Here is a 25,541-nt window from a genome sequence, read left to right as displayed (position 1 = left end):
AAGATTGATTGATGGAGCAATGGCCTAAACTCCTGCATCTATTTCTTATCTTCTTAACCCTGCCCTAAAAGGCTAATAGCTCAGAACCCAAGTGTATACACAATTGTTTGGAAAGTCAAGTTGCGTTGAATGGTAGAAATGATCTGTGATAGACTGAACAAATCCAAAATTACAATTTAGGAAGCTGTGCAGTGCGTTGCAGCAGCAGTCTGTCTGCCATCATCAGCCATTTTCACTAGGTTCTCTTTTGCGAACTAATTGCATAAGCGAGCTTTTTAATTAAAAAGTGATTTGACAACAAGCATGTGGGAGTGTTGAGTCACCTCACTTACTCTTGACCCAACCATTTTACTTCTGGCAGTTGGGTTTCCTCACTCTTAACCTTGAAGCGTAAGAAGATCTTTACAGTATTTAATTGAAATTGAGAAGATTACTCCTGAGCTCTGTTTCAGATTCAGTGAGGGATTTGTTTTCCCCCTTCCTCCTTCCCTCTGAGAAAGCCTTTAAGGTGGAGAATTACAAATTTTATTTTACAAGTATTTAATGTGAAGAATTTTTTCTTCAGGTAAGGATAAAAGATACTGATCTAATTTTTTGTAAAAGAATTGAAGAATAGAATAACCTGCTCTCACAGGGCATGGCTTAAGGAAAATGAATGCACATGGCTTTTGGATGAGTTGAACATTAAGTAGCTATGGCTAGAATGATGCTTGGGTAGAAGGAAAAGCCTTTAAACCACAGGAAATGAATAAGACTGAAGCACTGTAGATTTTGATGGATGGAATGAGCTGGAAATGCTGAGCTCTTTAATCCTATAATATTTTTGAGGGATGGCAGTCCATTTTTTAGGTGGTTCCAATTACCTAAGCACTGGACTGTGTAGATTCAGTGTGTGCACTGTCTTTCCTGAAAATTGTCATGCAAGTTCCTGGAGATATCAAGATCTCGGATCTGCAATGGGACATTAATGAGGTTGTTTTCCTCCCTCATCCTTTGCCCTTACCCTCCCAATTCCTGCACCCACTTTACACTTCTGCTGAGTCTGTGATTGGTCCATTGGTAGTCCTGGGCAGTGTTTCATATTTCTAGGCCAATATACATTTCTTTATTGCTTATGGACTTTATGCTGCGTATCACCTGGATGCTCTGTACAACAGGCCATCCTTCGATACTCTGCCCTTCATTTGTAAAGTTACTGCACATTCAGAAGGGTTCCAAACTGTGGAAGACAATCAGTGATCTGTTTCCATCCCACCCTATCTATCTCAGCCATATTCTTCCGACTGTAAGTCTGCACTGTCTCCTCTTATTCATATCAGAATAACGTACTCTAATGCTGCTCACTGTTCCAGGATTTTCCTGCATTATAATGGCAATTCTGTTATATCTGTAAGCCTCTCTCTTTTCCTTCCATCTTCACTAGCAGTTATGTGAAGTTCATGAATACCTATCTCTAAGATTGACAGTCTGATCTGTTGTCTTTCCTTCTCCAAGACTCACCAGGCCAAGCTTACTCGAAGGGTTTCCCCCTGCCCTGGTTCTGAATTCCTCTTTTCTGTGTGGAACGAGCTTCCAGTAGAAGTGGTAGAGACAGGTTTGATATTGTCATTTAAAGAAAAATTGGATAGGTATATGGACAGGAAAGGAATGGAGGGTTATGGGCTGAGAGCGGATCGGTGGGACTAGGTGAGAGTAAGCGTTGGGCACGGACTAGAAGGGCCAAGATGGCCTGTTTCCGTGCTGTAATTGTTATATGGTTATATACATCTTTTGTCTTCCTTTCGCTGTGACTTTGCAGGCCTTGTCCCTGGGACCCTTGTGCTATTCCCTCAATCTGACAGACTGTTGACAACCCAATCTCTCTTCATGGCTTTCCAGTTTTAATGAATGCTTCTCCGTCCTTCAAGTCAGCTGTCATTATCCATTTGACCAAAGAAAAATCCCTATGCTCTCCAAGTTTGTGAACTAAGATTTCAATCCAACCTCTGCCAAGATCTTAAATTCTAGAATTTTCTAACTTCCATTCTGTATCTGTGCTTCGTACTTCAGGAGTTTCTTAAATCAAGTTTTTGATCACCTCCTAAAGTATTGTAGTTGACATTCGTGTGAAGCATTTTTCAGAAGTTTGATTCCATTCGCTCCTTTAGGGAAATATTCATTGTTTTTACTGTCCTGATGTAGTATCAATGTTTATTGTTTAAGTGTTGTGGAAATGCACAAAATGTTTGTGCATTGTTACACTTGTTTTCTGTGAATCATCTTTACAGTGTGATTGGCATTTTAAAACTGTCAACAGGAACAAGAGGGCATAGATATAGTTACTATTTTAAACTAATGAAACTGATGTTAAAACTTCTTGTACAAAACAATGCGTGTCGTGCAGTTCTCTTTGGTGAATAAAATTTGTCAAAATATTTTTAAGCAACATTGTGCTCCTTGAAAATCTTGATGCAATATACTATTTGAAATACAATATCTTAATCCCTTCCAATCCTCTTGTCCATGTACCAGATTAAATGCAAAGATAAAAGCATTTTTTGTTCCTTGACATCATGGCTTTTATGAGGAAATAGGGTCAGGCTGTCAATGGACGGTGTGTGGTCCAGTGTTAGGAATTTTAGCTTCATTTAATAGAACCCACAAACTGATGACATTCAAATACTGTATCTCTTTAATACACTAGATTGCAAGGGGCTTTTTCAGAGGCACAAACCAAAACTCTGCTGCCTGCATCCTAACTTTCATCAGATTATTTACAATTGTTTACTGGCTGGCTGACAGTCATTTACAGTGCAGGAATGTCTAGATTTAAAATGTTTTCTCCCTTGTCATCTTTCCCACCTTGACCTGCAAACACTTCCAGATTTACAATTCCCTCCCCCCTCCCTTCCCCTATTCCCAGCCATGTTCCCCTCTCCCTGCCCCCTTCCCACTCTCAGTCCACAATAGAGACCCGAATCAGAATCAGGTTTATCATCACTCACATACATCATGATTTTTTTTTTTTTTGCAGCAATACAGTCCAATACAAAAATGACTACAGTCCTGTGCAAAAGTTTTAAGCACCCCACATATGTGTGCCTAAGACTTGCACAATACTGTAGGTCAAGTAGATAGAAGCAAAGTGGTTTGGAGAGGTAAGCCTCACTGGGCCATAAGGGCCTGTTACCATGCTGAAATGTGACTTCAAAATCTGTGTTGGGGGAAAAAAGAAGTAAATTTTATATTCCTCTCTCTGTTTTTAGGACCTCAGCTCAACGCACAATTAGAAAGCTGGCTTGCCCAGGCACAATCCACTGGGAGACCGGCTAGAGCTATCATTGCACCGTAAGTCCTCAGTTAAACCAATTTATTGCTCCATGACTACTTTTCAGTTAACTTCCATGTTCATGTTGATAAATTTTGTGTGACTTTAGTGCCTTGGCTGTATTTAAAAAGAGCCTGCATTCCAATAGCATCCTTTTGCATCCCTTAGGAGTCCTAAAGAGCATCACCCCATTCTGCTTGAAGTTTGCGTGAAACCCTACCAGGATGACACCAGTTTTTGTTTGTGTGGTGTTGACTAGGAGGAGAGCTGTTCAGGAGGAACCCACCTTTGAGTATCAGAAAATATCTTGGCCTGATATGGTTCATTTCCCTCCATAGATACTGCCTGACCTGTTGAGTTCCTCCAGTATTTTGCTCCCGGTTTCCAGCATCTGCAATCTTTCTTGTGTGCTCACCTTTGAGCATTGCTTTAGAAATGCTTGCATTCATCCATACAGGCAGATCTCTCATCTCGCTCCAGTGTGTCAGTGCAGCACCCACTTAACACGAGATCAGTAGTTTCCGTTTGTCTCAGGGGCGCAACATGAAAGTTTAATCTTTTGACTGAGGCAAGAGTACTTCCTCATGGTTAAACTGACATTTTGCTTTTACCTTCATGTCATAATTCCATACCTTTATCTTCATATTATTAATGATTCGAGCTTGAACTGTCAGCCTTCCCTTTCATTTGATTAATGCTTTGTTTTATAAGCAAGGCTTTGTTTCATTTGTTATGATTGTCTTGGTTAAGTGTTAGGATTTTTGCCTCTGACTTTACAAATTGCACAAATAATCCAGATTAACAATCTGGTTCAGTATTATCCAGAAGAGGCATTAAACCAAGATCCCAGATTTCTTCTTGGCTGGGCATTCAAAAAGGAACGAGTTCATCCAGTGTTCTGACTGAATTTATCTCTCGTACTAAAAGCCCTAAATAGATACATTTCATCGCTGTTTTTGGGGCATTGTTCTGTGCAAATTGGATGACTCTTATCTGACCTTAGAATAATGACTACCCTTGTTACATATTTAATTAGTTGGAAACTGCTTTGTAAATTAGTTTATAAAGGCAACTTTATTCTTTGATATGATTTAGATCTCTATGTTTTAGTCTCATTTTTCAGTCAAGGAAGTAAAACTCTACACCTTTAACTATCCCTGGCTAACATAAAATATTCTAGCTGAGTTTAAAATATTTATAAATTGTTCACAGTAATGCAATGTGTTTTCCATTATTCACGTTCTCTTTTTCAAAACTACACAGAGTGCTGCAGGAAGTGCACAATAGCGTTTGTGAATAAAGATGGTACAAACTGATTTTGCATTGATTTAGTTTAATTTGTCAACACAGTTGGTGCAGACAGTGTGATGAAGGGTCTGTCCTGTGCTGCACTGTTCTATGCTCTATCGTGGTGTTAAATATCCAGAACTGTTTACTGGATTATATTCACATCTGAGAGAGAATCTTGTTTTGAGAGTGGTACGCTGTTATAGGGTCTGTTTTTTGACTGATGCTCAGTTAACACCTTCGTAAAAATTAAGTCCAAGTTCAAGTTTAATTGTCTTCAACCATACATGAATATCCTCGTTACAAACAAAGCAGCGTTCCTCTGTGCCAAGGTGCAAAACACAGTACCAACAGTCCACAAGGCACATATAATTATAATAGCAGTAACCATACACAAAATAATAATAATTAGCCCATGTGCCTGAGTGTCATGTCTTGTAGGTTGAAGATGCATGGAATGTTATCAGCAAGAAAAAGCCCGCAGGCAAACACAGTCTAGCTGGTCTTCCACTAAGTGAACACTAGAGGGCAGCACTGATGGCAGGGGCCAGCCCCCAACCCAGCATGGACGCAGCGCCACTCTGCCTCCGCCGTCTCCTCCCTTGGCAGATGCAACGGCCAACCCTGGGGCTCGAGGACCTGGTCCACACTACAACCACGGCCACGCAGCTCCCCCTCTATCGGTCTCACCGATGAACCAGTGAGCCGGACTTGCAGTGTTCTATATGACCAATGGCCAGTAGGTTCTTACGATTACAAAATAAGCATCCAAGACAGTCACTCACACCATTTGTTAGACTGCAGTGAAATGTTGATGATTCAGTGGTACAACTGGAAGTAATGGATAGCATAATTCCATTGATTCTTCAAACGTTTCTCCTCCAAAAGTTCAACTTCCACCACCTCAAAGGACATTGCATGAATATACAATCTCCTCCAGTGTTCCTTCCAGTTCATATACTCACTGACTTTGGATCTGTTTCATCATTCATCCATCAGCATCTTGAAACTTCCTAACTCTTCTGTAGGTCCACCTTCATCAAACCAGCATTTTCACTTTGTAAGCAGAAAGGGGAAATAAATGATGGTTGAGAATGAGCAAAATTTAAGGAATATACAGTGGATTCTGGTTACTTGGACAGTTGGTTAATCAGGGCAGAAAATAGCCAGGATTCCCTTTGTTTATTTGGCAGACTATGCCACTTAATTGGGACAGGAGACTGTTGCCGACAGTTTCTAAGTAGCACCAGTCTTGTGCTGTTAGACACTACACCATGCTTAGAGTGAACAGTTTTTAAGTAGCTTCAGTAGTGCGTGTTTGTGTTCAAAAAGCAGTGACTTTTGTCACTGACAGTTGGCGAGAAATAAGCGATAAGACAATTCAGAACTGTTTTGCTCACTGTAGGTTCAAGCATTGGAGATACAGGAAGCTCAGAGACCTTGACCTTGACCTTGACCCTGCCATGTACAGCTGCACCCTGGGCTTCCTGTCAGATTGCCGGCTTATGGTAAGAGTGGGCTCCCTCACCCGCAACCCTCTGACTCTCAACATAGGGCTGTGTACTAAGTCCCCTCCTTTACTCCCTGTATACCCATGACTGTGTCCCCACCCACAGCTCTAATCTGCTCATTAAATTCGCAGATGACACTACATTGATTGGCCTAATCTCAAACAATAATGAAGTGGCCTACAGGGAAGAAGTCAACTCTTTGACAGTGGTGTCAAGAAAACAACCTTTCCCTCAATGTCACAAAAACAAAGGAGCTGGTTGTGGATTACAGGAGGAATGGAGACAGGCTAACCCTTATTGACATCAATGGATCTGGGGTTGAGAGGGTAAACAGCCTCAAGTTCCTCGGCATCCACATCACTGAGGACCTCACGTGTTCTGTGCACACCAGCTGTGTAATGAAAAAGACACAACAGTGCCTCTTTCACCTCAACAGTTGATGAAGTTTGGTATGGGCCCCCAACTCCAAATAACTTTCTACAGGAGCACAATTGGGAGCATCCTGATTGGCTGCATCACTGCCTGGTATGGGAACTGTACCTCTCTTAACTGCAAGATTCTATAGAGAGTGGTGTGGACAGCCCAGTGCATCTGTACTTGTGAACTTCCCATGATTCAGGACATTTACAAAAACGGGTGTGAGAAAATGGCCCGAAAGGTCACTGGGGACCCAAGTCACCCCAACCACAATTTATTCCAGCTGCTACCATCCAGGAAACGGTACCACAGCATAAAAACCAGGACCAACAGTCTCCAGGACAGCTTCTTCCACTAGGCCATCAGAATGATTAAGTCACGCTGATTTGAATGTATTTCTTTATTACATTGACTGTTCTATTTATTACAAATTATTATAAATTATTTTGATTGCACATTGCACATTTGGGCAGAGACGTAACGTAAAGATTTTTACTCCTCATGTATGTGAAGGATATAAGAAATGAAGTCAATTCAATGCAATTCAATGCCAGAAATGTCCGAGAGTGAAAATAAAACAATTTCACTACAGCAACAAGTTAGAAACACAAAGAATTTGAAGATATCAACAGTCATTTTGAATGTTACAATGATAATGAAGATTTGGAGGATTTAAAGCATTGTATGAAGGCAGTCCATTATCTGCACTGGGAGTCTACGTTGATTTTGTTCATTTGCAGTCAATTAAGAGAACACAGCAGTGTACACTGGATGAATTTCTCCGTCAATAACTATTAGGAACTAATACACAGTTTCATAATGCTGTGGTAGTATTGGTAGTGTTCTCATTTATTCTTTATTTCATTTAAAATTCATAATCTGTTACTCAATTAAATGGTAATTTGTCTTTTTTTAATACATTTTTAATTATTTCCATTAAACGTTGGCTAATTGGGGCAGCCGCTTAATTGGGCCAAAATGTAATGGTCCCGATGTGACCCTATTAACCAGACTCTACTGTATTACCTTTCCATCCAAGTGGCTTTCTGGACAAAAAAAGAATGTCCTGGAAATGGAAACTCCAGCTGAACAACATGAGAGAGGTCTGGAGGGGAATGAGGACCATCACTGGGTTTCGGCAAACTAGCAACAGAGGAGCTGAAGGCAGTGTGGACAGGGCCAACGAACTTAACCTGTTCTTTAACAGAATTGACATTGTGACCCCTGCCCATCCCCCACATGAGCCATCAGTTGTCGGCCCCCAACCAACACATATTCCACTCTCCCCTCCTACGCTTCCTCACAGTCCCCCACCCTGCTCTCATGACTATTCCCCTCCCCCACACAAAACCACCACGGTGGGCTTCATGGCTGAACAGGTGAGAAGACAGCTGAAACGTCTCAACCCAAGCAAGGCTGCAGGACCGGATGGTGTCAGTACCAGGGTGCTCAAAGCCTGTGCCCCTTGGCTATGTAGAGTACTTCGCCATGTGTTCAACCTGAGCCTGAGGCTCCAGAGGGCTCCTGTACTGTGGAAGAAGTCCTGCCTCGTCCCTGTGCTGAAGACGCCGCGCCCCAGCGGCCTCAGTGACTACAGACCGGTGGCATTGACCTCCCACATCATGAAGACCCTGGAGAGACTTGTTCTGGAGCTGCTCCGGCCTATGGTCAGGCCACACTTAGATCCCCTCCAGTTCGCCTACCAGCCCCGACTAGGAGTTGAGGATGCCATCGTCTACCTGCTGAACCGTGTCTACGCCCACCTGGACAAGCCAGCGAGCACTGTGAGGGCCATGTTTTTTGACTTCTCCAGTGCGTTCAACACCATCCGCCCTGCTCTGCTGGGGGAGAAGCTGACAGCGATGCAGGTGGATGCTTCCCTGGTATCATGGATTCTTGATTACCTGACTGGCAGACCACAGTACGTGTGCTTGCAACACTGTGTGTCCGACAGAGTGATCAGCAGCACTGGGGCTCCACAGGGGACTGTCTTGTCTCCCTTTCTCTTCACCATTTACACCTCGGACTTCATCTACTGCACAGAGTCTTGTCATCTTCAGAAGTTTTCAGATGACTCTGCCATAGTTGGATGCATCAGCAAGGGAGATGAGGTTGAGTACAGGGCTACGGTAGGAAACTTTGTCACATGGTGTGAGCAGAATTATCTGCAGCTTAATGTGAAAAAGACTAAGGAGCTGGTGGTAGACCTGAGTAGGGCTAAGGTACCGGTCACCCCTGTTTCCATCCAGGGGGTCAGTGTGGACACAGTGGAGGATTACAAATACCTGGGGATATGAATTGACAATAAACTGGACTGGTCAAAGAACACTGAGGCTGTCTACAAGAAGGGTCAGAGCCGTCTCTATTTCCTGAGGAGACTGAGGTCCCTTAACATCTGCCGGACGATGCTGTGTATGTTCTACGAGTCTGTGGTGGCATGTTTGCTGTTGTGTGCTGGGGCAGCAGGCTGAGGGTAGCAGACACCAACAGGATCAACAAAATTATTCCTAAGGCCAGTGATGTTGTGGGGATGGAACTGGACTCTCTCACGTTGGTGTCTGAAAAGAGGATGCTGTCGATAAGTTGCATGCCATCTTGGACAATGTCTCCCATCCACTACATAATGTACTGGTGGGCACAGGAGTGCATTCAGCCAGAGGCTCATTCCACCGAGATGCAGCACAGAGCGTCATAGGAAGTCATTCCTGCCTGTGGCCATCAAACTTTACAACTCCTCCCCTGGAGGGTCTGACACCTTGAGCCAATAGGGTAATCCTAGATTTATTTCATAATTTACTGGCATAATTTACATATTACTATTTAACTATTTATGGTTCTATTACTATTTATTATTTATGGTGCAATTGTAATGAAAACCAATTTCCCCCGGGATCAATAAAGTATGACTATGACTATGACTATGCAGCTGCTGCTTAGACCCCAGTCTCACTCCCATCAGTTAGGAGGCTATGTAGCATCCACTCCAGGACCACCAGACTCAAAACCAGGTACCTCCCCCAAGCAGTAAGGCTGATCAACTCCTCTACCCACCAACTCACCCCTCTACACTCCCAAGCACCACTACTTTATCGTTTCTTGTCAGTCACCATATGTACAGACCCTTTTGTGCCTAGCATCACTTGATGGACATACAATCAATCTATCTGTTTAAGCTGTGTTACGTATTTATATTTATTGTGTGTTTTTCTTATTGCGTTCTGGTTTAAGATGGCACCGGTGAAACCTAGCAACACTTTACTGGCAGCAAACAAAACTACTAATTGATTAATCACTCTGTTTTCGGAAAATGATCTCTGCAATCAATAGCCTGTAACTTCTCTTTTGGAGTTGAGCTTTTGAACCGCCTGTAAAACCTGGCATTTTTGCAGTGTGAACTGAAGCCTGGAAGGTGCAGGACAGTAATGGTGTGGTGTGTACGGGCTGAATCGAGATGGCATGCCAGAGCCCAAGAGCAAGGAACAAGCCAGTGTTTAGCCACTGCTGGAACGGACTTGAAACCGACTTGAAGTAGCAGATCTGAGGCGGTGTGGCCCAGGCCTGAGAGCGAAGAACGAGCCAATGTTCGACTAATTTAAGTGTCCGGTCAGATCGGAAAGGTCAGATACAGGCCAAATCAATGCAGCAGGGTCCAGGCCCGAGTACGTACCGAAGTGGCAGAGTCCAAGAGCAAGGAACTGGCCAAGGTTTGGCCAATTTAAACGCCAGGCCAGATTGAAATGGTCAGGGTGTTGGGGCCAGAGGCGAGAGAAGGGCCAGTGTTCAGCTTGCTGCTTGACGAGGTTGACTTGTCTTTGCTCTGAATGGAGGCTGTGGCCTGAACTAATGGGCTTCTGGACCTGCTGCAGTGATGACTGACTTCATGGCTCTGAATTCATTTTCATGAACTTTAGTTCAGAATGTTTTTTGTATAATGTTTATTTGACAGTCTTTTTTAATGGGTCCTTTTGGGTTCCTTTGTTCTGTGCTTGCCCGTAACCAGTCAAATCTCAAGGAATTGAATTGAATTGACTTTATTTCTTACATCCTTCACATACTTGAGGAGTAAAAGTCTTTATGTTACATCTCCATCTAAATGTGCAATATGCGATCATAGTAATTTATAATAAATAGAACAGTCAATGTAATATAGAGTACACTTAAATCAGCGTGAATTCATCAGTCTGATGGCCTGGTGGAAGAAGCTGTCCCAGAGCCTATTGGTCCTGGCTTTTATGCTGTGGTACCGCTTCCCTGGAATAGATTGTGGTTGGGATGATTTGGGTCCTCAGTGATCCTATGGGCCCTTTTTACACACCTGTCCTTGTAAATGTCCTGAATCATGCGAAGTTCACAACTACGGATGTGCTGGGCTGTCTGCACCACTCTCTGCAAAGTCCTGCGATTAAGGGAGGTACAGTTCCCATACCAGGCAGTGATGCAGCCAGTCAGGATGCTCTCAATTGTGCCCCTGTAGAAAGTCCTTAGGATTTGGGGGCCCATACCAAACTTCCTCAACCATCTGAAGTGAAAGAGGCGCTGTTGTGCCTTTTTCATCACACAGCTGGTGTGTACAGACCGTGTGAAGTCCTCACTGATGTGAATGCCGAGGAACTTGAAGCTGTTTTACCCTCTCAACCCCAGATCCATTGATGTCAATAGATGTTAACCCATCTCCATTCCTCCTGTCATCCACAACCGGCTCCTTTGTTTTTGCGACGTTGAGCGAGAGGTTGTTTTCTTGATAGCATTGTGTCAGAGAGATGACTTCTTCCCTGTAGGCCACCTCGTTATTTTTTGAGATAAGGCCAATCAATGTAGTGTCGTCAGCAAATTTAATTAGCAGATTGGAGCTGTGGGTGGTGATACAGTCATGGGTATACAGGGTGTAAAGGAGGGGACTCAGTACACAGTCCTGAGAGGCTCCTGTATTGAGAGTCAGAGGGGTGGAGGTGAGGGAGCCCACTCTTACGACCTGCTAGTGATCTGATGGGAAACCCAGGATCTAGCTGCACAAGGCAGGGTATGTATATAGTATACATGCATTGATAATTAATATTCTTTGAACTTTGTCTTACTGTGTTTTTTTTTTGCGCTGCATTGGATCCGAAGTAACAATTATTTCATTCTCCTTTACACTTCTGTACTGGAAGTGACATTAAACAATCCTGAAGTCTTGAAGAGTTGAATCCAAAGTCAGTCAGCAATCCATCGCTTGAGCCCTATGTCTCCATATCCCTGCTAGTTTGCTTTGGAGTGAAATTTTTTTTGAGCAAAAGCTAATCACAGATGTGTAATTAGCAGTTAAGTTGGACATGAGGATGCTCCAGAACCATCAGAAGGTTTTAAGTAGAATAGAGAATACCCAGCATTATATATCTGTGCTAGTTGTTGGCTAGACTGATTCAAAGCTTTTCTCTTTGTTTTGTGGACTACCCTTTACCTATATTTGTTCATTTATCCTGTAAAGAAACTAATTGTCTCTGATCTAATCACAATTGTTCAACTGTTCTCTCTATATTTTTCAAATGTTAACATTGTTCCTTTAATAGTAACAGTCTTAAATATGACATCTTAGCAATTCATCACCCAGAGGTAAATGGCCTATCTGACAGTATCAAAACCCTGTCTATTAAATCTCCATTTGACAGAGCATTCGTTGACTTAAACTTTTATGTGTGGCTCCTGAAACTTCATGAAACATACTTTCATTCTATACGACTGAAAGTGAAAACAGACTTCCCCACCAAATGCCTTTTTTCAATTATCTTTATCATGGTCAACGTTTGTTCCGTTTTGGAAGTCGATTGCTCTCAGTGTTGCCAACAGTCACGCTGTTCAAAATGCTTTCTCGCTGTCCCATTACATTTTGTAGCATTCAGAATTCTGGAATAGTATTATGACTTCAGGATTTCCTTTTTGTTGCTTCATGTATAGTGCCAAAGTGTGCAGTTCTAAATTGATGCTAGATTAGATGTGTTAAGCTTTTAATTAATCCTGCATGTGGTGTGATTTATTTCCTAACATCTGTTTGTTATGTAAAGTGCATATTAAAACTTGCTGCTTTACATTACTTGTTCTTGAAAGATCCATTGCTATGCTGAGGTGAATCAGATCCATACAGCAAGGAGGTGAAAGATGCCTGTACTGGCAAGGTGCAGTGTTAGGTCACAGAGGTAATTCCACAAGAGAGCCGGCCATAAAATTATTGTAATCTTCCTGTTGAGTGAGAATGGCTGTTGTCTGGAGCTTTAAATGAGCCATCCTAGGGTACATCTCTGTGTATTTCTGCTGAAAAGTTCAAAGGTGGGAATTTTCTATTAATATCTTTCTGAGGTTCTCCAAAACCTCATTGCCCAGATGTTCCTCACTCATGCGAGGTAAGCTTAAGTGAAAATGTATTTTAAAGCTATTCCTGAGGATTTTCTTTTACATTTAATTTCCAGTCAGTTCTCTCTCCACCCTAAACAGTCGGCAGCTGACCTGCTATCTTTAATGTGGTTGTATAATTTCTGCTGATGTGCACCCAATGGGCTTCCTCCCATGTTGGGAAGTGCTCTGTTGAGTTGGAACTCGGCCCTTCATTGGTCTGCTGGCTGAAGACCATATCCTACCATGCTCTGGAACAAGAGCCTGTGCTGCCCGTGGATGTTTCGTTCCGATCTAGGCTCATGCAAAACTCTTCTGCTTTTGTCTTCACAGTCATGCAGGGTACACATACTGTGGATCTTGTGCTGCTCATGCTTATAAACAAGTGGACCCATCCATCACGTAAGTGAATCTCAAAACTGGGCTTACTCCTTTGGCAGACATTGCCTTAAGCGATTCAAACCTTGAAGGAACAACTGAATAGAATTGGGGAAAGGAACAGTTACGTCAGTTACCTGATAATAGACATCATCAAAAATTGAAGCCTAAGGCAGTGATATTGTGTTTAGGAAACTTGTTTTAAACTATTATTTTCAGATTTGTGTATAACATGTTGTGGTATTTATTAAAACCACTGCACTCTTTGTTACAATTGAATGCCCTGGACTTGAGTAGAGAGGGTATATGTCAAAGCTTCTAGGTGATACTGAGCTCAAAAATGTAGGAAACAAAAAGGATACATGTGATGAACTTCAGGAAGTACAGACTAATGAACTGGGCAGATTCAAAAAAAATACAGCAAGTTTTATATTGCTAGGAAGAGTGAGGATATCTGTTAAGTTTGTACTATTTAACACAAAAAATGCTCTGTCTGCATTTGAAGGTGATAGATATAGTTGAGAAACATTTTAGGAAAAAAAAACACAGATGAAGGTAAGTTGAACAACACACACAAAATGCTAAAGGAACTTAGCAGGTCAGGTAGCATCTGTGGAGGGAAATAAACAGTCGACATTTCAGACCATCATTTCAGTCCTGATGAAGGATCTCAGCCTGAAACGTTGACTGTTATTCCTCTCCATAGATACTGTCTCACTTGCTGAGTTCCTCCAGAACTTTGTGTGTATTGCTCAAGATTTCCAGCATCTGCAAAATCTGTTGCGTTGATGAAAGTAGGTTGAATTATGTTGGTCTTCAAACCAGATTTTGCAGAATCTGGTTATCCATTATGCGAGTTCGTCTACACCACTTGGAGTTTATGTGGAGCTGAGGCTGTGCACACCAGTTGACAGAGAGTCATGGTCTTACAGGCCATTCCTGGGTAATGAACCAATTCCATTTGTACAGACCTTGTGAACAAAGTTGACTTTAGGAAAAGAAGCACAAAAATCACTTGCTATGGTCACCACACCGCCGTCATTCTGCAATGAATAGCATTAAAATATCTAAGACTGGCGAGAACAATTAATAAGAGTGAAAAAAGAGAGGAAACGTTCTGCCATTTATTCAATGACTTGGACTCCACAGCCTTCAGTGAATTCCACCCTATGAGTGAAGAAATTTCTCCTCATCTCTGTCCTAAATATTTTATCCTGTATCCTGAGACTGACTGTTGATTCTTGACCCACCAGTCAACAAAAACATCTTCCCTGCACCCATCCTGTCAAGATGTTTCAGAATGTTGTTCACTTTAATGCTATTTCCTTTTCTTCTTCTAAACTATATAGGCTCCCCACTTTCTGTTTTCTACAGGGATCGCTCCTTACACGACTCCCTTGTCCATTCGTCCCTCCCCACTAATCTCCCTCCTGGCACTTATCCTTGCAAGCGGAACAAGTGCTTCATCTGCCCCTACACCTCCTCCCTCACTACCATTCAGGATCCAAACAGTCCTTCCAGGTGAGGCGACACTTCACTTGTAAGTCTGTTGGGGTCATATACTATTTTCGGTGCTCCTGGTATGGCCTCTGGTATATCGGTGAGGCCTGACGTAGATTGGGAGACACTTCGCTGAGCATCTATGCTCCGTCCACCAGAACGAGCGGGATCTCCCGGTGGCCATCCATTTTAATTCTTCTTCCCATTCCCATTCTGATATGTCCATCCATGGCCTCCTCCACTGTCGGGAAAAGACCACACTTAGGTTGGAGGAACAACACCTTATATTCCGTTTGGGTAGCCTCCAACCTGATGGCATGAACATTATTTTCTCAAACTTACAGTCGTGCCTCCACCTCCCACCCCACCCCCCCCTCAACAATTCCCATCCCCTTGTCCCTCTCTCATGTTATCACCTTACCTGCTCATTGCCTCCCTCTGGTGCTCCTCCCCACTCCCCCCACCACCCTTCTTTCTTTCATGGCCTTCTGTCTCTTTCACCAATCAACTTCCTAGCTCTTTGCTTCATCTCTTCCCCTCCAAGTTTCAGCTATCGCCTGGCGTTTCTCTCTCCCCTCCCCCCACCTTTCAAATCTATTCCTCAGCCTTTTCTCTTCAGTCCTGCCGAAGGATTTCGGCCCGACTGCACTTTTTTCCACAGATGCTGCCTGGCCTGCTGAGTTCCTCCAGCATTTTGTATGTGTTGCTAGGCCCAGTTAACCTAGTCTTTCTTCATACAACAGTGTTACCTTACCAAGAATCAAATGGTTATTTTGGTTGCAAATAATAGCCTTTCTTGTCTAAAGTAACCAAAATTGTACACAATGGTTAAGGCCCTGTACAACTGCAGCAGGTTGTGACTGTTGGTGGGTCAAAGACTCAAGATTAATGCTTTGAAAGCACAGATCAGAGGGAATTAAGAGGGCATTGTCAAGTGGTGAACACAGCAGAAAGTGGGAATAGCTTTGAGGTACGTGAGAGGAGAGCGGTACAAGGAGGTGATCAGATGTGATCCTATACGTCTTTGAGAAGACGAGTAAAGTAAGGCCATTTGAGATTGCATTCAAGGGCAGGACTGTGAATACAAAATGGAGTTTATGTGCAGGGAGAGAACGACGAAGGATAGAAGCACAACAGACACAATATAAAAGACATAATGATTTGAGAGGAAGGTTGACAACAGACAAGAAAGTACTTGTTGCAGCTGGTGAGAAAGTAAGTTTTCACTGTACTGGAATGAGGAATAGAGATGATTTTTAAAAATTAAGGACTGACTATTTTCTAACTAACATTTCAATGGAATGGCAGATTTGATGGGTTGAGGGATATAATGGATTTTCTGTGCATTTCAGAAGACAGATCTTGAAGTTCTGCGAAGTGATTACTGGGCAAGGTTAAAAATCATAAGTCAGATGCAAATGTGTGTCATGACTAATAAATTATTGAGAGTTAATTTGAAGGGGGGTGACATTTCTGTATCTGAAGTTTGCAATAGACTAGAAGGACAAGGGAACCACTGCATGGAAACTACCACATGTAGTTTTTTCTCCAGTCATAGGGCCAAATGTGAGGAAGTTTGTTGCTTGCACAATGTTCAGTTCCACTTGCAACTCTTCAGAAAATGAAGCGCTCTACAAACACATCGAGACTTAAATAATATTCAGGCACAAGCCAATGAGTGACAAACAATGTTTGTACACCATAACTGTCAGACAGTGACTATCCCTAGCCACCTGCCTTAGGCATTCAGTAGTATTATAATTGCCGAGTCCTTGTCATTATCATCCTGGAGTCAGCAGTGACCAGAAACTGAACTGAACCAGCTATGTGAGTACTGTGGACCAAGAGCAGGTTGGAGGTGCCCTGCAATGAATGGAGCAGAAGGACAGGGTAGCAGGTGATTAGTAGCTGTCACATATAGTTTCCTCACCAAGTCAAATAACATCTTGACTTGGAACCATATTCACAGTTCTATTGTCATCTTTGTAAATCCTGGAACTCCCTCTCCATCAGAATAACACTGTCTACTCTAGGAGGACTACATTAACAAATTGGAATTGGTTTCTTCTTGTCATAGGTTCCAAAATACAGTGAAAAGCTTGTCTTGCAAACTCTTCATACGGATTAGATCTTTACACGTGCATTGACGTATACAAGGTAAAAGTGATAACAATGCAGAATAAAGTGTAACAGATACAGAGGTCTGGGTAGATGGGTCTCCACCACTTTCTATGTTGCCAGTCACACCAGTGCTTACATCCCAAAGATATTAAATACAAATAGATAATGTGCAAGTTTGCTGGAGAACCTGGCAGTATACTGTGACAGAAAGAGGTTGAGGGTTAAGCAGTGACAGTAATATGTGAGAGTTTGAAAAGAGCATCAGATGGAAATTGTCCAAATTGAGATGGATGACCGTTATGAGGAAGAGAGTGGTTTTAGTGATTTAGGGATTTATGTACCGAAATCATTTCAATGTAGCTTAAGTCAGAAAGCTAATGTGATGGTGAGTTTAAATTTAACAGGCTTTGTTGTAAGAATACAGAAAATGGAATGCAGTATTCTGGAGCGTTGCAGCATGTTCCATACCGCTCCTGGATTGTAGTGTTCAGTCTTCAGCATTCGAAATACATTTATTATCAACGTATACAAAGTACAATTCTGAGAGTGTTTACAATAAGAAGGAGATGTTGGGCTTGGGGGATTGAGTTGTGACTGCTATCATTAATGGACTTTGCTGTTAATAGAGAGAACCTGAGTTATATACTTGTATACCTCAAAGCTGAGGAGGACAAGGAATGATCTATTTGATGTATCAAAGGCAATATTGGGAATTGTTAGAATACAGAGAGAATAAACTCTTACTCGTGAAATATTCAGAATAAAAGAACTATTCTATAATTAGAAAATACTGATTTAAAATTAATTCACAAAATTGTCTTGTGAGAGTATAATGTGATTTGGAAAAAGACAGGGAATTCAGATTAAAATGATGGAGCTGTAGTAGCTGACAATGTGGATTTGAGCTCACTCTATTGTAAAAAGCTAAGTTGACTTGTGAGCAGTATATAATTTGACTTCTCTGTGTTAGTCATTACATAGTTAAGTAGTTCACAACTGAAAATCCGTTACTGTCCATCTGCATACCACTTTTCCTCATCCTCTCTCCCTTCCCTCCTCCTATTCCCTCCCTTCTTTCTGCCCTCCAGCCTTCCCAGCTGCCCTTGTCACCCCCTCCTACCTGTCCTCCTTCCAGCTGATCTCCTCCCACAGTGCCCTCCCTTCCCAGCCGACCTCCATCCATCTCCCTGAACTGTTGACAGAAAAGACTGCAGAAAGTGGTCGATAGAGCCCAGTCCATCATAGACAAGTCCTCCCCACCATGGGTATATTTACATGGAGTGCTGCCGCTGGGGAGCAGTGAGGTCATTCATACTCTCTTCTCATTACTCCCTTTGGGCAGGAGCCTTAGGTCCCATGCCACCAGGTTCAGGAAAAGTTATTACCCTACAACCATCAAGTGCCTGAACCAGCATGGATATCTTCATTCACCTCAAAGCTGAACTGATTCCACAACCAAATGACTCACTTTCAAGGGCTCTACAGCTACAGTGGATTGCAGTTAATTGGGCCAAAGGTTAATCAGGACAGCCATTCATTTGCAACAACTCTTAAAGAACAAAAAAGTAAATTGAGAAAATAGCCGGGATTCCCTTCATTTATTTGGAAGACTATGCCGCTTAAATAGGTCAGGAGACTGTTGTCGAATGGTTTGTGACTGAACCTAGTCAAATGCACTTATCTGGCTGGTAGACACTACAGTGTGCTTAGAGCAAACAGTTTTTAACTAGCATCAGTTGCATGTGTTTGTGTTAAAAAAGCAGTGATTTTTGTCACTGATAGTTGGCAAGAAATAAGCAAAAGGACAGTTTGGAACTGTTTTGCTCACAGCAGTTTCAAGCATTCAGGCTTGGAGATGCCAGAAACAGCTGGGAATGAAAATGAAATGATTTCACTACTCAACAAGTTAGGAATTGCAAAGAATTTGAAGGTGTCTTAGTATATTACAATGAAAATGAAGATTTGCAGATCGCAATTGTCTAAAGCATTGCACGAAGGCAGTCCATTATCTGCACTAGGTGTCTGCACTGATTTTGTTCATTCACAATCAATCAAATGAACACGGCAGATGAATTTCCTCGTCGCTAACTGTTATAGTACTGTAAAAGTATTGGTAATGTTCTAATTTGTTCTGTATTTCATTTAAATACATAAATTTTTACTCAGGTAAATAGTAGTTTGTCTTGTTTATACCTTTTAACTTTTTCCACTTAACACATTGGTTCTGATGTGTTCCAATTAACTAGAATCCACTGTATTTTTTAGTACACTGTTTGTGTTCTTTCACACATTAACTGTCAGTCTTTATAGTTTTTCTTAAATTCTGTGGGTTTTTTTATTTTCCTGTAATGCCCGCAAGAAAATGAAATGGTAGTATATGTAGACATGTATGTAGTTTGAAGTAAATTTGCTTTGACTTTGACATAGGTGCAATATGAGTCCAATGGTTTTGGTCTCTTGCCCTTTATTTGTGTGTGAGCCTTAATGTGAGCATTGCAGCTGTATGCAATCCCATCATAGCCAGATAGCTACACACAAACTCGTTCAGCCAGTGTCACTGGATGAACAGCTCAGGGAGAAACATTTTTTTCTATCTGCTAATGTAAAACCACTGTGATCCAAATCTAGGAGGTTAACCTAGTTGGTTTAACCACTCAGTAAACAAACTCATTGTCTAGGATACACAATTGATCATTAGATAACTTTATCATTTGAATGACAAAATAACAGGCTGGTTCATTACTTATTTACAGAATGAGATGGGACCTTGCCTATTGCTCAACGACCTCCCTTTTTAAAGGAATTTAACTAAAAGTATTTTAAGTCAATAATCTACTTTTGGAAGGATTGTTTTTTATATATAATAAAGAAGCCACATTGTGTGCTGTGCAGAATTGGAAACATGTTTATTGGGTAATACGCAATGATTTTTCCAATGCTAAATACCCTCTATATAACATCTTGGGAGGAAAGGTCAGTGACAAGCTCATAATTGATGTGAACCAACTGGTTCAGCCAAATAAATACTGTGGTTGCAAGAGCTGGTCAGGAGCAGGTGCCTATCCTATGGTGGCTTACTCATCTGAAGGTGAGGGAAGAGCCTGCTGCCGATTCTCGAGTTGGAGAATTTGAAATAAAAAACAATGCTTCGGGCTGGCTGTAACATCAAAATAGCGACTGCTGTCTCCCCTCTCGCTGTGGAAGGAGTGATATCTGTCTCTCCCTTAGAGAGAGATGGGATTCGCCTATGGGATGCGAAATGTTGGAGTGGACAGTTAGTTGCTGATGGGCTGCAGACCATGGGCTCTCTTTGGGGCTTTTTGTTGCTGGCATGGCGGGTGGTGGGAATGCTGGTGTTAATCCTAGAATAAGTTGGGGGGGAGGTTGCTGCTGCTTATGCGTGGAAGAGGGGGCAGGGGGCTTTGGGGTTCTTTTTTTCTGTCATTCTTTGGGGTTTTTCTTCTGTTTTGAGAATGTCTGTGGAGAATAAGAATTTCAGGTTGTAACACACATCAAAGTTGCTGGTGAACGCAGCAGGCCGGGCAGCATCTGTAGGAAGAGGTGCAGTCGACGTTTCAGGCCGAGACCCTTTGTCAGGACTAACTGAAGTTGTATTCAGGCTGTATATTGTTTATGTTCTCTGATATTAAATGGAACCATTGAACTAAAGTCTTTCAATTACTCACAATCACAAGTCCAGATGACAGTGGAATATACTGCAATTGTCTGGATAAGTACTGGTATGCTTACACTCAAGAAGTTCAACATCATCCACCATCCTATCCTTAATCCTTCATCCCCCTCCACCACCAGAGTATGCACTGTCTACAAATGTGCTCTGCTATTGGAAAGGTACCCCAATAGTACCTACTGACCTCAACCGCCAAGAAGATGGGACAGCAGACCCTTGGAAGTACAGGTTCCCCTACAAACCACACACTTCCCAAACCTGATTATATATTGTTGTTTCTTCATTATTATTGGTTGTAAAGCCCAGAGCATTTTGTAACAACACAGAAAGTACCATCTCCAGATGCATTGCAGCAGATCAAGTCAATGGCTCTTTACCAGTTGTTCAAGGGTAATGAGGGGAGCTGACTGCTGGCTGGTTTTGTCGATGAAAGCCACATTAAGGAAAAAACAAAGTAGAGAAATGTGCTTTGTTCATATTTGCTACCTATGAGTAACAAAAAGCAATCATGGGTGTCAGTGAGGAGATGATAATAGAAAGTGAACAATGGCTGTAAAGTAGCCAAGTTCCCATGATTCAGTTGGCATTGTCAGGAAGTGCACTGTAACAGTTGAAGATGGGCATCACACTGCTTCAAAGCATTACAAGGTAGTATAGTATTGTCAACAGTTTCAAATAGTTGCAAGGCATTACTGTGTTTCTTTTAATTTCTTTGTCAGATTGTCCTATGCAAATATTGAAAGTGCTGTCCTTGTAAACTCCTTGAACAGTAACTGTTCTGATAACTGTTTAATTTTAATGCAACTTCCTTGTGACAACTTCCTACTCTATACTCTAGCCTCTCGCCTGCACGTTTCCCTGATGAGTACTCCAGCAGAAGAAATTTCATTGTTAATTAATGAAAGGCCACTTGATTGTAGTGTGTGAGAATGAAAGTGTCCCTTCAGTTTTCATAAATAGGTACTTAGTGCTTACAAGATGATCTGTGGAGCAGCTTGTCAGGGAGATAAACATCAGTGCATTGCATCAAGCATTTCATATCATCTGAATAAAAGAAGAAAGACTGATAGGCTATTTTACTTTCCATTTGCTTTCCTTTGTTTCAGTTTTCTCTTTCTCTTGACATTATCATCAACTTTTGCAGAAAACAATTTTTGACGTTCTACCCAAATCAGTCAGGATATGTGTTCATTTATTTCAAGGTATTAAAGCTCGTTGCAAGTTTGCATTCACAAATGATCAGAGAATTGAAGGGAAGGTATGAATTAAGGTGAAATTGGGCGGTGCTGCTATTTGAAATTGAATTGTTTTCAGCAGCAGAACAGTGACAATTCCCTATCCAACCTATGGTAAAACCTATGGTTCAGTATATGGAAAGCATCTGGCCCAGTACTAAAGACCTGTGCTGATCAACCGGTTGAAATGTTTCCCGTTATTTTTATTCTTTAGTCTGAGGTACCCACCTTCTTCAAGCAAGCTTCAATTATACCAGGGCCTAAGAAGAATGTGGTAATCTGCCTCAGTGACTATTGTCCACTTGCACTTACATCCACAGTGATCAAGTGCTATGAGAGGTCGATGATGAAACATATCAACTCCTGAAAAGCGACTTGGTTCCGCTCCAATTTGCCTACTGTCACAACAGGTCCATAGCAGATGCCATCTCATTGGCTCTTCACTTAACCCTAGGACATCTGTATAGCAAAGATGCATGCATCAGGATGCGCTTTATCAAATTCAGTTCAGCATTCAATACAATCATCCCCCAAAACTAATCAATAAACTTCAAGATCTTGGCCTTAATATCTCCTTGTGCAAGTGGACCCTTGATTTCCTCCCTTGCAGTGCCCAGTCAGTTCGGATTGGTAAATATATCTCCACAATCTCAATCAACACAGGTGCATCACAATGCTGTGTTCTTCACAAGATCACAAGACAAAGGAGCAGAAGCAGGCCATTCGGCTCATCGAGTCTGCTCCGCCACTCCACCATGAGCTAAACTATTCTCCCATCTAGTTCCAATTTCCGGCTTTTTCCCCCATATCACTTGAAACCCTGACTAATTAGATACCTATCAATCTCCTCCTTAAAGACCCTCAATGATCAGGCCTCCACAGCTGTATGTGGCAACGAATTCCATAAATCCACAACCCTCTGGCTAAAAAAATTTCTCCTCATCTCTGTTTTAAATGGGTACCCTGTAATTTTAAGACTGTGGCCTCTTGTCCTGGACTCACCCACCAAGGGAAACAGCCTTTCCACTTCTACTCTGTCCAACCCTTTCAACATTTGAAATCTTTCTACGAGGTCCCCTCTCATTCTTCTATACTCTAATGAATACAGTCCAAGAGCCGACAAACGCTCCTCATGTTAGCCCCTGCATTCCAGGAATCATCCTCGTAAATCTTCTCTGAACTCTCTCCAACATCAGTACATCCCTTCTAAGATAAGGGGCCCAAAACTGCACACAGTATTCCAAATGAGGTCTTACCAATGCCCCATAGAGCCTCATCAATAACCCCTTACTCTTATACACTATTCCTCTTGAAATGATTGCCAACATAGCATTCGCTTTCCTTACTGCCGATCCAACCTAGTGGTTAACCTTTAGGGTGTCCTGCACGAGGACCCCCAAGTCCCTTTGCACTTCCGATTTTTTTAATTTTCTCCCCATCTAAATAATAATCTGCCAGATTATTTCTTCTTCCAAAATATACAACCGTACATTTCTCAACATTGTATCTCATCTGCCATTTCTTTGCCCACTCTCCTAAACTGACCAAGTCTCTCTGCAACCTTTCTGTTTCTTCAACACTTCCTGCTCCTCTACCTATCTTGGTGTCATCCACAAACTTAGCCACAAAGCCATTTAATCCATAATCTAAATCATCAATATACATTGTAAAAAGAAGCGGCCTCAACACCGACCCCTGCAGACCCCATTAGTAACCAGCAACCAACCAGAGTAGGATCCCTTTATTCCCACCCTTTGCTTTCTGCCTATCAGCCAATGCTCCACCCATTCTAATATCTTTCCTGTAATTCCATGGGCTCTCATCTTACTAAGCAGCCTCTTATGCGGCACCTTATCGAAGGCCTTTTGAAAATCCAAATACACAACATCCACAGCCTCTCCCTTGTTAGCCTCTTACTCTACTCTGTACTTATGACTGTGTGGCTAAGCACAGCTCTAATGCCATATTCAAGTTTACTGACTATGCCACTGCTGTTGTCCAAATCGAAGGTGGTGATGAATAGGAGGGAGATTGAAAATCTGGACAAGTGGTATCACAACAACAACCTCTCACTCAATGTCAGTAAGACCAAGAAGGTGATTATTGACTTCAGGAGGAGGAAACCAGAGGTCCATGAGCCAGTCCACATTGGGGGATCAGAGCAGGAGAGGGTCAGCAACTTTAAATTCCTCATTTTAGAGAATCTGTCCTGGGCCCAGCACCTAAGTGCCATTATGAAGAAAGAACAATAGCGCCTCTACTTCTTTAGAAATTTGCAAAGATTTGGCATGATATCTAAAACTTTGACAAACTTTGGTAGATGTGTGATGGAGAGTATATTGACTAGTTGTATCACAGCCTGGTATGGAAACACCAATGCCCTTGAACAGAAAATCCTACAGTAAGTAGTGGATACAGCCCAGTTCATCATGGGTAAAGCCCTCCTCAGTGTTGAGCGCTGTCACAGGAAAGCAGCATCCATCGTCAAGGACCCCCACCATCCAAGTCATGCTCTCTTCTCACTGCTGTCATCAGAACGAAGGTACAGGAGCCTCAGGACCCACACCACCGGGTTCAGGAACAGTTATTACCCCTCAACCATCAGGCTGTTGAACCAGAGGGGATAACTTCACTCAACGTCACTCACTCCATCACTAAGCTGTTCTTACGACTCACTTTCAAGGATTCTTCATCTCATGTTCTTGATATTTATTATTTTTCCTTTCTTTCGTATTTGTAATTTGTTGATTTTTGGCACACTGGTTGTTTGTCTGTCCTATTGGGTACAGATCTTTCATTGATTCTATTGGATTTTCTGTGTATGCCTGCAAGAAAATGAAACTTAGAGTTCTATATGGTGACATATATGTATTTGGAGAATAAAGTTTACTTTAAACTTTGAACCAGATAATGTTTGGCAAGCTTTTCCTACCTGCCTGGGGTGCAAATCCCATGCTCCCTTGAAATTTACTGGTTTCCTTTGAACATTTATCATGCTAATGTGTAACATTAAAAATAGAAGCATGTTGGAATATTAATATTAATAACATGATGGTTTGGAAAATTTGCTAGTTAGGAACCCCCAAAGTACTGATTGTGTCTGAGTAGCTGTATTTGATGAAGTCAAATTGCCTTGTTTCTCTGTGTCCTCAGTGATTCAAAGCTTTTCTCAGTTGGGTGAGAAGGAACAAGTTGCCACTTTAACACAAGGAGAATAATGTTTAAACTGCTGGATAAAATCTTAAGAAATGGAACTGAGATGCCAATGCTCAGCGGGCAGAACCTGGGTTGTAGAGGCACAGAGCGATAGGGTATGGAAACAGGCTTGTGGCATATCAATCACCCATTTACACTGATCCTGCATTAATCCCGTTTGTTACTCCTTCCCACTCACTCCCATCTGCATTTACCACTTCCATAAACACTGCGTGCCAACTAACCCGACAAGCCGTACGTCTTTGGGATGTGGGGGTAAACAGGAGCACCCAGAAGTTACCTGCACAGTCAATGGAAAACATGCAAACTCCAAGCAGACAGCGCTGGAGGTGAGAATTGAACTTGAGTCTCTGACACTGGCTGTATCACTGCCGCCTGATTTTTAAGTACTTAAATTCCTCAGTCCATTTCACCAACATATCGATATCACCCTGTAGTCTCAAACCACCTTCTGCACTATCAATAACTCCACTAATCTTCATGTCATCTGCCTCCTATATCCACACCAGATC

General features: G+C 42.1%; 1 protein-coding gene across 1 annotated transcript in view; it reads left to right on the top strand.

Annotated features, from left to right (window-relative positions):
- The window catches only part of memo1 (mediator of cell motility 1), a 75,111-nt gene that overhangs the window by 8,744 nt on the left and 40,826 nt on the right, over positions 1 to 25,541 (top strand). Inside the window, exons 2-3 of the mRNA XM_072265598.1 lie at positions 3,246 to 3,327; positions 13,222 to 13,290. Of these exons, the coding sequence (XP_072121699.1) occupies positions 3,246 to 3,327; positions 13,222 to 13,290 (151 nt within the window). The remainder of the gene's footprint in view (positions 1 to 3,245; positions 3,328 to 13,221; positions 13,291 to 25,541) is intronic.

This window comes from Mobula birostris, chromosome 8 (genome assembly GCF_030028105.1).
Source record: "Mobula birostris isolate sMobBir1 chromosome 8, sMobBir1.hap1, whole genome shotgun sequence".
Classification (NCBI taxonomy): domain Eukaryota; kingdom Metazoa; phylum Chordata; class Chondrichthyes; order Myliobatiformes; family Myliobatidae; genus Mobula; species Mobula birostris.
Note: the sequence above shows the minus strand (reverse complement) of the source record. Positions and strands in the feature narration are given on the sequence as shown.